At 40.5% G+C, this 15,204-nt stretch overlaps 1 protein-coding gene across 5 annotated transcripts in view; it reads left to right on the forward strand.

The window, feature by feature from the left end:
• epas1b (endothelial PAS domain protein 1b) overlaps positions 1-15,204 on the forward strand; it is a 172,158-nt gene that overhangs the window by 85,844 nt on the left and 71,110 nt on the right. For 4 of the 5 annotated variants that reach the window (XM_069931102.1, XM_069931101.1, XM_069931099.1 and 1 more), the window contains exon 2: positions 208-398. In XM_069931102.1, the coding sequence (XP_069787203.1) occupies positions 208-398 (191 nt within the window). Of the gene's footprint in view, positions 1-178; positions 399-15,204 lie in introns of those variants that run through there. The other variant, XM_069931100.1, reaches the window with a different exon arrangement.

The raw sequence follows: 15,204 nt of genomic DNA on the forward strand, positions 1-15,204 counted from the left end.
GCAAATTGCTGAAATACTTAAAGGGAAATTTAATGTGCATTTTTTGATAGGGAATTTCAGGTACACTGTGTTCTGACAGCAATCAGATCATCACTGACAATAATTTGGGGATCCATCAAACTTCAATCTCTGGGTACCTGATGATTTGTGCCACTGTGACATTTTGAGAAATTTCTTGATGGACAATCTTGGAACTTTCTCTTTCAGAAGCAACTCAGAAAGGAGGAAGGAGAAGTCAAGAGATGCAGCAAGATACAGAAGGAGCAAAGAGACCGAGGTGTTTTATGAGCTGGCTCACCAGCTGCCGCTGCCACATAATGTCAGTACACACCTGGACAAAGCTTCTATCATGCGCCTGACTATTAGCTTCCTACGTACCCGCAAGCTTTTGAACTCTGGTAAGAATGGCGTTAAATCAATGTCTGGTATCTCACGAAGTACAAATAAATGCATGCACATATGATGTTCAACTCTATAGAAATTAAAATTTAAAATAAGCTCTGTTTTTCCATCAATTTGTATAAGACTAGGTCAGTGGGTCTCAACCTTTTCTTCCCTGACTCACATACCACTTTAATAGATGCTCTATGGTTAGTAAGGGGTTAATTAAGGTGGCGCGTGAGTGGGGACCAAAAAAAAGGCTGAGAACCACTGGACCAGGTGCTGTTGAGACATTTGTGTGAAAATTGGCCATGAGAAGTCGTGTGTGTGTAAAGGATCATTTTATGGGTGTGTCCTGAGAATCTCAGGCTGTTATGAGTTATTGAGTGTACCATTGCAGCACTGCATATTGAAATGAAGTCAGAAGAATATTCTCTGGGACGTATAGCTGGAATTCTGCCAGAGTCTGACTCGACTCGACTCCAACAGGGGATCAATGATGTGAAAAGGCCCAAATATGGATGTGCAGACTATTTTTGTTGGGATAGAACACCAGTCCTATTTGAGTATAGGTGCAAAGTTCAGGGTTCAGAAAAATAAGAGATAGTTTTATAACTGTACTGTTGATTGCGATACTTGAAGTTAACTTGGAAAGATTCTCAAGCACATTATTGTCCTTTGAGCTCTCTGAACAGAATACCACAAGTAACCTACCAGTAAATTTCCCAATTGTACATGGCTGAATTGCAAGGAACCTTTTGATATTGAGAATTTGACACTTCCAAACTCCAAAAAATAAATAAAAGCTTCCTCTCAATGAAAGTGTGCAAACATTTTTAAAGAAGAATTATGATCAATGTTTAAAAAAAAATCCAAACTACTGTTATTAAAACCCTTCCCAATAAATTTAATTTGGCAGTTCATGGTTTCTTTTGTCTGCCATTTAAAAAAAATAATTTATTGACCAAAATGTGAGGAATGTTTGATAATGGAAATTAAACAAAATAGCGTTAGGTTTTTAAAAAAAAAAAAAAATCCTTGTTTTGTGCAGAGACCTGGATTTGCACCTGAATACTAACCATTCGAAGCAGAGCATTAGTGTGATACTGGCTTGCAGATGATTCTGCCACTAAATTACTCTCCCTCCCTACAGGCTCTACTTTGCACCTGCAGACTTGGATGTAGCTATAATCAATAAATTATTGTGTAAGAAGATTAGAGCTACACCAAAGGTCCCAGCATTTCAGTGCTCCAAGCTAATAGCCAATTTAAATTTGTAAAAAGAAAAATAACGTGACGGGCTCATGGGCTTTTGGCAGCAAGATCGAAGTTTCTGCTTGACTGGCTCAGTTGTTTTCGTCCCTTTCCCTAGACCACTGGGTCAAATTTTATCCAGTGATCTATTGGTTCATCAATAAGTCTGTATCTTCCTCCTCTCAGGTGATGTTGTAAAGGACAGTAGTGTAGGGGAGAAATCGGAGGTCATTGGGTATGTTTTTTTTAAATTTAACCTTATCTTATTCATGAGATTGAGCCTTATTATCAGGGCTTTACACCAATGGAAAAAATAAATCAGCCAACTTCCTTTTGTGGCTTCCCAAGGCAGCTCTTTTCAAGCCATGACTCCCTATGGTTGATTTTTTACAATTCTATGCTGATGACCAAAATGAACTATGCCGACATATTTGACCCCAGTAATGCCGTTGATGCAGCTGAATGGTACACTTATGAATCATTTCTTCACATCCAACGATAAATGTCTTCCTGATCTGTACAGTTCCCTTTGCTCCCTTCTGAAGATCTATCATTGCGTTCCCAACACGACCAACCTTCCAATCTCTGAAAATATGACTGATGTGGCCTATGTTTTTTGCCCCCATTTTGATGAACCTTGTCTGACCTCTCCTCTTGGTCGCTACCAGAAGCACCCTGGCTAGTGGCACTATTGCAACAAACCAAGACCAAACAAAGATCCTTGCAACTGTGGCATGACTGGAGTGGTTCAGTTCCATACTTGTAATATCAGCTGATTTCTACTTAAGAGCTCCTTGATGGCTTTCTTACCTGTAGACTCCCATATTGTATGCTCTTAAATTTAAGATTATTCAAAATTCTACTGTTTCTGATCAAATTCATAATAAGTCCAGTTCAACTGTCACCTCTGTTAACCAACACCTTGATTGGGAAAAACCCCCAAACTTTATCTTTGTTGTCAATGGTCTGGCCTCATCCTCTCTCCAACATTACAAGTGTGTGTGATAGCTGCACCCTTAAAATCTAGACTCTTGATTATTCTCTTATTTAATTGCTGCACCTTTGGTGACAATGCTTTCCGCTCACAAGCCTTTAAACACAAAAACTCCCTCCCTGAACCCCTTCAGCTTGCTAGTTTTCTTCTCCACCTTTTAAAATACATTTTTAAAAAAAAAATCCTCTCTGATCAAATTCATTTATGCCCTGATATCTTTAACTTTGACAATGTCGTATGTGAGGGCTCCAAATTAATGCACAAGTGCTGTCGTCCTGTGATCTATGACTATCAAGTAATCACTTTTGTAACTTTAATCCTGCCAGATTTCTGATCAGCAAATCTACTGTTCATTCAGTCTGAATGTCATTTTATTGCTTACTCCTAATGGCTGCATTTTAAAGCGAACAAAGTCAATGAAGACTCAACTCCTCTAAATCTGGCTTGTAGCTTCGATTTTAATGCCCTTATTTGTATGGATATTTGACTTCTGTCATGGCACCAAATTATTGGATAGACGATAGTGATTTCTGTGGCTGGTATTTTCAAATTTGAAATATCTGAAAAGAAAATGTCTGCTTGAAATTCCATCAATTGCTGCAATTTTATTTGCAATTCCCTCTGATTCTAGAGAATCACTTTATATTTTTAAGTCTTTTGTTGATGATGAAGAATTAGTTTATTTCTTTGCCATCTCTACTTTTTTTTTCAAGGTACTTTAGCTTGCTCAATGACTATGATCTATTGCTATTTTCTAATGTCTTGGGCCAGTGTATTCATCCATCATGTAATATAGTTCAGAAAGGGTAGGTGAACGTTAATGGAGACAAACTTGATATCATTTGTCAATTTCTATGGATTTGTATTGACCAGTAATCTCTGATGGTGATTATTTATCTCCTCTATTTTGGATTTCTGGGGATAACCTCAATGCAGGAACAGTTGCTTTGGTAAAGTTTACCAATTCAGCAGTATTAAACCTGCCAACATTAGCATCTGATTGATACCAGAACTTGCCTTTCTTATCTTCATCATGTCTCTTTTGAATAACTTTTCCTTTTCTTCTGGGCCTAAAAGCACCAGGACCAACCACAATTCCATCTGGTTCAGTCCAGAGCACCACTCACACATCCTGCTCTACATTGTGCATGCGGTGGGATGGGTGTGGATCGGGGTGGGGGAGGTGGAGCAGGAGCAGTGCAGATTGGTGCATTTTTTTCCAAGTTAATATGTAAGATTGTAGAATGGCATCATATCTTTGGTTTTAAAATTACTGCCTTGTAACAGATCAATGGGCCGGAGTAATGCTTTACATTAACAAGCAGCAGGGACTCAGTTTACATCTAGTATGTCTCAAACAGGATGGTCCTTAGAGATGGGGAGTTCAACAAGCAAAAGAGTAAAAGCCAAAGAACACTGCATTCTGAAAAAGGGTGGTGGACCCAAAACATTGATGTATTTTTCTTCAGATTCTGCCTGACTTGTTGAGTTTTTCTAGCAATTTTGGCTGTAATTTTGGATTTCATCATCTGCAGGATTCAGAATCCGATTTTATTATCATGAGCATGCCATGAAATTTGTCATTTTGCGGCAGAATTACAGTGCAAAAATTGCTCCAAATCACATTTCAAAACTAAATAAATAGAGCAAGAAAACAGGAGAAAATGAGATAATGTCTGTGGTTCATTGTCCATTCAGAAATCTGATGGCAGAGAAGAAGCTGTCCTTGTGCCACTGTGTGTTGTTCTTCAGATTCCTGATGATAGCACTGTGAAGAGGGCATGACTTGGGTGGTGGGAGCCCTTGAGGATAGAGGCTTCTTTCTTAAGACATGCCTCTTATAGATGTCCTCGATAGAGTAAAGACTGGTGCCTGTGATGTTGCTGGCTGAGTTAACAACACTCTGGAGGTTTTTTTTCCTGTCTTCTGGATTGGCACCTCCATACCAGACAGTGATGCAATCAGACAGAATGCCCTCTACAGTACACCTGTTTGTATCTTTGGTAACAAACCAAATCTCAAACTCCTCCATGAAGTATAGTCACCGGTGAGCCTTCTTCATGATTGTATCGACATTAAGGCCCCAGGGCAAATACTCAAAGATGCTGACACCTAGGATTTAAAGTGCTTGATCACTTCCACCGTTGACCCCTCGATGAGGACTGGGTTGTATCCTCCTGATTTCCTCCTGAGGTCCTTGCTTTTGCTAATGTGTTTAAGGTTGTTGTTGTGACACCACAAAAACATATCAGCATTTTATTTATACCATTTAAGACCTTGGTTTTACAAATGGAGAAACATAGGTTTGTATGCTTGCTTTTTAAAAAAGTTTTACTGTCATGCAATTTAAAAAAAATCCTAACATAGATAAGTAATTAGTATTGCAAAAGATACACTACTCCTTCAGTGGCACAAAGATATCATGATAATATAATTTCTGGAAGATTTCAAACACTAATTTTTAAAATTTGAAGAATAAGAGTGAATGTTTTAAATAGGACTTAAAGGTTCAAGGAAATTTAAAAACTACCTGTAGCAGTCACCCTTTGACGCTATTTCGAATATTTTCTTTTCAGACTTCCAGTTACTGCATTATTTTAGATGCCATGGATTATTTCTCCCCCCTCCTATTCACCCACTTTTGCATTTAATTTGCATTAAAAACATTTCTCACGTTGCATTGTCATAATTTACATTAATATCTCTTGTTCTCCACCCATCATTAAAATGTTCCCTTAGTGCACTACACTGCATCCTCCTTTCCTCCAATTTAAAGCATGATTGTTTTACAATCTACTGAATTCTCTGCAACCTGTTAAAACCACAGGATCCGACTGTTTCCACCATTATCTGTTTTTTATTTCAGGCCGATTGGGGCTCCCTTGTTAAGTTGTCTGCGAAATGTTTACTCACGCCGGCACAATATATCAAGCTTTTTTATGTTGTCCTGTGAAAACAAAATGGGAAACTGTTTTGGTAGTCTTGGGAAATCCTGTTCTGTTGATTGATTCAATCCAGTAGGGATATTTAGTGGTTGTTCATCAATGAAATCCAAAAAAAAAGTAATTTGTCTTTTTGAATTTGCAAAATGCGATATTAATTGTTTTTGGTCTGACACAAATTGAAGAAGCAACTGCTTAAATTGTTTAACAACTTAAGATTTTGCCTATGATCTTGTCCTGTATTGTTCTTGGAAAAGAATTGTGAGAAAAAGAATGTTTTCGGTTAACCAGCCCGACGGGGGTGCTTGAAAATTACCCACAATTATCTTTCTTTGGCTTGGCTTCGCGGACGAAGATTTATGGAGGGGGTAAAAAGTCCATGTCAGCTGCAGGCTCGTTTGTGGCTGACAAGTCCGATGCGGGACAGGCAGACACGATTGCAGCGGTTGCAGGGGAAAAAATTATAATTATAATTTGCCATTAAATTGACTCAGGTGCTATAACATGGAGTAACAGGATAGAGTTCAAGGCTAACTTAAAAGAATGGGTTAACTAAAACCTGAACATTTCTGAAATTTTCAGTAGACCATGAAAAACAGAGGGGATTTGTCAGAACTGAAAAAAAAGAAACCCTAACCTGAACCAAATGCAGAGAAGAATTTTGGGACAAAGAGAGCATCTCAATTTTGGTAAGGCGAGGATTCATGCCAATAGAGGGATGAAACACAAATTGAGAACATGTATTAGAAGAGATAGGGAAACTGTCCTACAGCAAATTGCAGATAGACAAAAATGCTAGAGAAACTCACCAGGTCACCCAGTATTCTTAGAAAGTAAAAGGCAGTTGGCATTTTGGGCTGAGCACGTGACTTTCTGAGTTGCTCCAGCATTTTCGTGTAGACCACTGGACCCCAGCATATGGAGGTTTTCTCCTTTAGCTGCATAGTGGAACCTTTGACTGAAAGTGGGATGGAGAGTAGGACTGCTACTGGATGCTGGTGATCCACAAAGAGATCACCCTATTTAGTTTTTCTAATGTATATTGGAAGGAGTCTGAGAGATTTTCTGCTTCATTTGGATGGTGGGTTAACTGGGATCTAAATAAAAAAGGGTGCTTCCAATCTCCTCCGAGGAAATTAACCAATTGGAAGATTCATGGTAGGCAGGAGCCCCAAGCATGTAATGGTCACACAGTGAATTGCCACTTCAAACTTTTTGAAGACCCTGACTGGGACAGACAGGTTTTCATAAACCAGCACTTCTTAGTTCACCTAAATATCTAGGAGCTGAATAAAATCTTACTTGGACAAAACTGTCCATTTTTATCCCATTAAATTGGTTACAAATATACAGCAGTTAATAGAATGGAACTTTCCATTTAAAATGGTGTACCCTCTGGAAAAGGTTCTGCCATTAATTTTCTTGAATCAATACCAATTGTTTGAATAAATATTATCTTTCTTTCTTTGGCTTGGCTTCGCGGACGAAGATTTATGGAGGGGGTAAAAAGTCCACGTCAGCTGCAGGCTCGTTTGTGGCTGACCAGTCCGATGCGGGACAGGCAGACACGATTGCAGCGGTTGCAAGGGAAAATTGGTTGGTTGGGGTTGGGTGTTGGGTTTTTCCTCCTTTGCCTTTTGTCAGAGAGGTGGGCTCTGCGGTCTTCTTCAAAGGAGGCTGCTGCCCGCCAAACTGTGAGGCGCCAAGATGCACGGTTTGAGGCGTTATCAGCCCACTGGCGGTGGTCAATGTGGCAGGCACCAAGAGATTTCTTTAGGCAGTCCTTGTACCTTTTCTTTGGTGCACCTCTGTCACGGTGGCCAGTGGAGAGCTCGCCATATAATACGATCTTGGGAAGGCGATGGTCCTCCATTCTGGAGACGTGACCCATCCAGCGCAGCTGGATCTTCAGCAGCGTGGACTCGATGCTGTCGACCTCTGCCATCTCGAGTACCTCGACGTTAGGGGTGTGAGCGCTCCAATGGATGTTGAGGATGGAGCGGAGACAACGCTGGTGGAAGCGTTCTAGGAGCCATAGGTGGTGCCGGTAGAGGACCCATGATTCGGAGCCGAACAGGAGTGTGGGTATGACAACGGCTCTGTATACGCTTATCTTTGTGAGGTTTTTCAGTTGGTTGTTTTTCCAGACTCTTTTGTGTAGTCTTCCAAAGGCGCTATTTGCCTTGGCGAGTCTGTTGTCTATCTCATTGTCGATCCTTGCATCTGATGAAATATTATCTATGAGGGAACAATTACTGCGGAGGAAATAAAAACTGAGAGTGGTAATTATTTAACCCCAATATTCCATCTAATTAGTTTTAATTCATTAATAATAGATTGATTGGAAAAAAAACTGAGAAATTCCAGTTGCAAGGCTTTTGTGCATTCATTTGAACTTGGCAGAAATTTTAAAATGTGTTGGAAAATAATAGTTAATGTTTCTGGAATTTATGCGGAGACCGATGCTTGCCAAAGTTCTATTCCTGATTGTTCTATTTGGGCAATACTGAGGAGGCCAACCTCCACAATTATGAAATTTAATTGTGAACTTCTGAAAGAATGTCCTCCTGTTGCTCAAGAAATGTGCTTTCTTTTTCATTGCTCTCTTCTGATTACTTCTGAAGACAAGTAGTCTTCCTTTAAGCGTGCATATGGGCCACAAAATCCTTATTTGGTGGTAGAAGGGTTGCCTCCCATTACTGCCCGTCCAAGAATTGTCTTTGGATATTTGAATTTGCAGTTTGTATCTCTATACTTCAGACTGCGATTGGCTGATCCTTTTCTATTCACACCTAATATTAACGTGATTGGATTATCCTGTCATTTTGAAAATGTATCAATTTGTGGAACATGGCACCTATTTTCATAGGCAGTGAAAGATTCACTGGAAGAACTCAACAGGTCAGACAGCATTCATGGATAAAAATAGTCCATCAGCATTTAGAGTGGGAACCCTTCATCAAGCTAAAAAGGTAAAATTACAGATAGAAAGGGGACAAGAATTTCTGTCATCTCTTACACTTCTGCCCATTCCCCCTCCCCTTGCAATAGTTTCTCCCTCTACCTCAACATCTCTTGCATCTTCTGTCCTATGTCCTATCACCTCTTCCCTCTCTGCCCAATTTCCTTTGCCTTTTTATATAGAAAGTTTCACCTATGTATCTTAGTCTTGATAAAGAGTCCTGACTTGAAACTCTGACTGACCATTTCTACCCACGGATGCTGGGTTCCTCCAGCAATCTATTGTCTGCTCAGGATTCTACCATCTGCAGTCTTTCTGTTTCCCTATTTTATTTGGGGTTGGTGCTCATGAAGAAGGCTCACTAGTGGCTATACTCTTGGTAGGAGTTTGGTATACTTTGTTATGCCATCAAAGACTCTCAAAAACTTCGGTGTACAGTGGAGAGCATTCTGTTGGTTGCATCACTGTCTGGTATGGAGGTGCCAATGCTCAGGACAAGAAAAAAAAACTCCACAGGGTTGTTAATTCAGCCTCCAACATCACAGCCACCAGACTTCACTCCATCGAGGATATCTACTAGAGGCGGTGTCTTCGGAAAACAACGTCTATCCTCAAGGACAACCCACCACCCAGGCCATGCCCTCTTCACTCTGCTACCATTGGGGGGGTAGGGGAGGGGAAGGTACAGAGCCTGAAGATGAGCACTCAGCCGTAAAAAAACAGCTTCTTCCCCCCCCCGCCATCAGATTCCTGAATGAACAATGAACCACAGATACTGCCTTTGACTTCTTCTTGCACTCCTTTCATTTATTTTGTAAGGTGGTTTCTATAAATGCTTGTATGGTGACGCAGCTACAAAACAATGAATTTCATGACGTGTTCATGGCAATAAGTTCTGATACACTGCAGAGTGAATGTTTTGGAAAATAGAAGATGTTCTAGTTGTTATAAAGCTTGTTGATTTGATCCAATGTAGAATGTTGGGAGGGAAGAAATTCAATGGAAGGAACTGTGGCTCCTGAATTAGGGGCTAGATTGAGATCAGTATTACAGGAAATCAACTTGAACAATGGTTTTATAATATATCTATGTCCAACACAAAAGATACCTAGTGCAACGGGAAAATGAAGGATTGATTTAACATGCATACACTATAGAGTTTTTACATAAAATGTTTATTTCTGTTTTGATTTCCCTTCTCTCTTAAATGTTATCCTTATTCTATCTGGACCAAAAATAGTGTTTCCTTTTCATTTTGATTATATCTTTTTCTTCTTTGATGTGAAGGTAAAAGAGGACAATTGCAATTCAAATAGAGTTAAATCAGAAATGATCCAAAGGATAGAACTGTTATCATGTGAAACCATTTTATAAAGCTTCAAAATCTCAACAACAGCATTAAATCATTCACAGTGTTTGTCAAATACTTCAATGTACAAAACCATCAACAACGAGCAGGGCATGCTTCTGTTCATCCCAAAAGCAGTGGGGGTGGTGGGGTGGGGGGGAAGGGAAAATGAATAGAATTTTTAAATGTAATTTTATTTTTCATTCTATTTTTGTCAACATTTACTTTGGTATCTTGGTGTTGTCATCAGCGAGAACAGGTAAAACCTGCTATGACTGCCAGAATTCATGCATGCCCTGAGGGCTGGTGCAATGGAAAAAATGTTGTCAGTCTAATTAAATGCTTTGACTAACCAGACACTTTAGAATTGTAACAAAACAAAGTGGTCCCCAAACTGCTGAATTTGGTTCTGCATATTCCAATGCACTTTCAAATCTGCCCTTGCGATAAATTATTTTTAGGTCAGACAATCTAATGACTAAATAATTACACTGTTCTGTGGGAATAGCTGCTAAATGAAAACCCTTTCAATTCTACTCTGTACCTGTCCTTAAACTATGACATGTGTTCCTATGGCTATATAGCCATATAACCATATAACAATTTCAATACGGAAATAGGTCTCTAGTCCGGACCGATTTAAGTGATCTCCTCTAGTCCCACCTACCTGCTCCCTCTCCATAACCCTCCAATCCCCTCACATCCATGCACTCATCCAACCTTCTCTTAAATGACAAAATTGACCCTGCTGCAATCACCTCTTCCGGAAGGTCATTCCACTTAGCCACCACTCTATGAGTGGAAAAAGAAGCTTCCTCTCATGTTACTCCTAAACTTTTGCCCCCTAATCCTTAACTTGTAACCCCTCGTTCCAATCTCACCTACCCTCAAAGGGAAGAGCCTATTCACATCTACTCTGTCTATTCCCCTCGTAATTTTAAATACCTCTAAAATCCCCCCTCAACCTTCTATGCTCCAGTGAATAAAGACCCAGTCTACTCCGTCTTTCTTTGTATTCTTGATACTGCAATCCAGGCAATATTTTAGAAAATCTTCTCTGCACCCTCTTACCTTATCCTTCCTATAATTTGGGGACCAGAACTGCACACAACATTCCAAATTTGTCCTCACCAATGCCTTGAAAAATCTCAACATCACCTCCCAGCTGCTATATTCTATGCTTTGATTTATAAAGGCCAGCATACTAAAAGCGGCCTTCACCACCCTGTCTACATGATAATCCACTTTCAAAAAACGATGAACCGTTATTCCAAGATCTCTCTGTCCCTCTGCATTCATCAACGCCCTCCCCTTTACTTCATATGTCCTGTTATGATTATATTTCCCAAAATGAAATACTTCACACTTACCTACATTAAACTCCATCTGCCACCTTTCAGCCCATTCTTCTAAGCAGTCCAAATCCTTCTGCAGTCCCTGAAAACCAACTTCACTATCCACAACTCTCTGTATTTTTGATTCGTCCGCCTATTTACTAACCCAATTTACCACTCCATCATCCAAATCATTAATGTAAATGACAAACAACAAGGGCCACAGCTCGTCACCAGCCTCCATCCAGACAGTCAATTATCCACCACGACACTCTGCCATCTATCTTCTAGCCACCATTGAACCCATCTGACGAGATAATACCTCGCGCCTGAACCTTCCTCACCAACCTTCCATGTGGAACCTTATCGAAAGGCCTTACTGAAATCTATATAGACTACAAAAGATTAAACTCCAATGGGGTGTTTACATATATATATATATATATATATATATATATGTGTGTGTGTGTGCCTTTGGAAGACTACACAAAAGAGTCTGGAAAAACAACCAACTGAAAAACCTCACAAAGATAAGCGTATACAGAGCCGTTGTCATACCCACACTCCTGTTCGGCTCCGAATCATGGGTCCTCTACCGGCACCACCTACGGCTCCTAGAACGCTTCCACCAGCGTTGTCTCCGCTCCATCCTCAACATCCATTGGAGCGCTTACATCCCTAACGTCGAAGTACTCGAGATGGCAGAGGTCGACAGCATCGAGTCCACGCTGCTGAAGATCCAGCTGCGCTGGATGGGTCACGTCTCCAGAATGGAGGACCATCGCCTTCCCAAGATCGTATTATATGGCGAGCTCTCCACTGGCCACCGTGACAGAGGTGCACCAAAGAAAAGGTACAAGGACTGCCTAAAGAAATCTCTTGGTGCCTGCCACATTGACCACCGCCAGTGGGCTGATAACGCCTCAAACCGTGCATCTTGGCACCTCACAGTTTGGCGGGCAGCAGCCTCCTTTGAAGAAGACCGCAGAGCCCACCTCACTGACAAAAAGCAAAGGAGGAAAAACCCAACACCCAACCCCAACCAACCAATTTTCCCTTGCAACCGCTGCAATCGTGTCTGCCTGTCCCGCATCGGACTTGTCAGCCACAAACGAGCCTGCAGCTGACGTGGACTTTTTACCCCCTCCATAAATCTTCGTCCGCGAAGCCAAGCCAAAGAAAGATATATATATAATATATATCTAGATATATATATTTCTAGATATATATATATATATTTATATATATATAGATATATATATATATATAAAATAAATATATATATATATATATATATATATATATAAAAACCCATAAACTCTTATTGGAAATGGTTCTTCTTTTGACCTTGAAGAGCACTTCAGTGATGATAATCCGAGAACTCACTCAACTAGGTTAAACTCTAACTTGGTGTAAACAGTTTAAAAATAAAAGTTGTTTGATTTATCCTGAAAAAGGAACCACTGTGCTAAATTGCAGATATGTCATGCTAATTCAGATGTGGTTGATGTCAAAAAATTAACATTTTTATTTAACCATTTTGATTCTCAAAACTTCATTAAAAATAATTTAAGTGGCATAAGGTACAGAACAGAGAGTAATATAATTGCATATATAAAATACTCCGACCCATCACACTTTAAGGAATCAATGGTGTGGTAATCATGACCCACTCATATCATTCGCACGGTCACTGTGTCACAGCAAGCAGTAGTGATTTTCATCACTGGTTTCAGGAATATTATGACTCTACTATCCATTTTGGGAGTAACTAGAGAGGAAGGATCAATGGTGGCTTAATCAGCAACATCTGCATCCCCTCAACCAACACCAACACAAGATGCCCTGCTGATTGTGAAGACATATTGCAATTTGGTTCACATTTTTTGCTCTGAAAGAAAAAAATTACAGAGGAATTTTTGCCCAACGTGGGATATTGTGGATAAGAATTGAGCAGATTGAGTGTTCCCATGCAGATTTGTCATTTGGATCAAAACCAAGTCTAATATGATCGGGCAACTGAAATGTTTCCTTAAACCAGCACCAATTTGAGTGTATTGGGGGTAGTGTGTATTGGCATGGTGATGGCGAATGAGACATGGACCTCCAGTAATCCTGTATTGTTTGCTCTCTTGGAGTTTACATTTAATTGCATTCACTTGATTTTATAATCTATGCATAAATCCATGTTTATGGCAATTAATAACTTTAACTGATTTTCTCATTGTGTACTCTGTGTATTTTCCTCATTGGTTCTTTCTCACTCTCTTTAATGAAATTGGAGGTGAGCGATAAATTTAAAGTAAGGGAGCAGAATCTATTCCCAGTCATAGTGCAATAAAGAAACCCCCATGAGGAAAAACAAGCAAGACCTGGATAACATTCTGGCTTGCCTGAGAACTGATCATGTTACCCATTGGGCAGGCACTAAGTATTCTTCATTTGCAGACCCCGTTGCAATCAACGTGCTGAAAGTGGGGGAGGTTGCCATTAACTAGATATTCAGCTGAACTAGTCACACCTCTTTCGCGATTGTCTGTGCAGGCAAAGGTGCTATCACTAGGCCCTTTCACGCCAAGCCTCTGCCTGGAGGCCGGCTATAATCGTGGGAGGGAAAAATATAAACACCTTTCATGGGGCAACCCTAAAAGGCTGCTTTTGCATTGCATTCATGTCTCATAGCGCCACCTGTCATAAGTAAGCAGCAGAGCAATGGCAGTCTTCCCTACCCATAATCTCCCACACAGCTGGAACTGCTCTATGTTTCCCAGAACAGTTCCAGTTGTGTGGGGGTATTATGGAAGATGGCCATTACTTTGCCATGTTTTGAGACGCTGATGAGCGGCCCCAAAAGCCGAAGCGGTTCGGTGAGGTGCCAGAGTGGCCAGTGGGGCTGTCACAGAAAGCACCAGCCACCCCCTGACAGACCCTGCTCCTGCCAGCTCCCCCTGCCTTGATGGCCCCTGCCCTGATGCCTTGCACCAGCCGCCTCTGCCCTGAGGGGGGTCATGGAAGGAGGGGGGTGAGTGGGTGGGAGTGAGGGTGAGATGGATCACTGGCTGACAGCGTCATTGCGACATCATCAACCCGGCCCTAGCCAGTTGCTTGCTGTGGCATTACATTCATGCAAGGTGGCGGAGCGCTGTGCTCCACCAATGATCCTTCCCCAAGAGGGATTGCAGTCGGCACCTTCGAGCCAGCCATGGAGCATTCATAGAAGTAAACCTCAACGTGAGGGTGGAGAATTTCTGCTTTTGCAGTCTGGCTTTTTCACTGTGAAAGGGCCAAGTGTCAACTGATTCCCCCCCCCCCCCCCCCACTATTAAAATGCCATTTGGAATGGAATGAAATTTTCTTCACTTTTTAGTTTTTTATGGGGGCTCCATATACCATGATAGCACAATGTCTAAATTATTGGATGATTAATCCAAGTATTGGATCAGCGATACCAAGATAGAATCCCTTCATGGCAACTCAAAGTTAAATTCAAGTAACATTTTTTCAAAAGCTAATCTCTAAATTGTAACTATAACACGACCAAATCCAAAAATCATGAGTCTAGATCTGCCTAGTTCTGGGTATCAACTTTTAGGGAACACTTTAGCTGGGATTGCCCTGTTTGAAGCAAATGCTGGATAGGGTTCAAATTATGTAATGTATAAAAAGCGGCAGAGAAATTGTTCCTGTTAATGGAGCAGACGTGAATGAGAGGACATTTTAAGACGATGATTGGCCGTAGAGCCAAAATTAATGTGAAGTGATTTTTTTCAATGCAGCAAGTAGTGAGGGTCTAGATTGCACTACTAGGGGTAGTCAAATTCAATAGTAACATTGAAAAGGGAATTGAATAATGTGACAGATTGTTATTTTCTATCATATATAGATATGTTTTAAAGGAGATAAATTGTGGGTTTTTTTTTAAATAGTGTAGGTTCCAAACAAATACAAACATTTCAAAACAGATCTCACCTAAAATGCAAGAGCTTGGC

The sequence above is a fragment of the Narcine bancroftii genome, chromosome 4, assembly GCF_036971445.1.
Source record: "Narcine bancroftii isolate sNarBan1 chromosome 4, sNarBan1.hap1, whole genome shotgun sequence".
NCBI lineage: Eukaryota > Metazoa > Chordata > Chondrichthyes > Torpediniformes > Narcinidae > Narcine > Narcine bancroftii.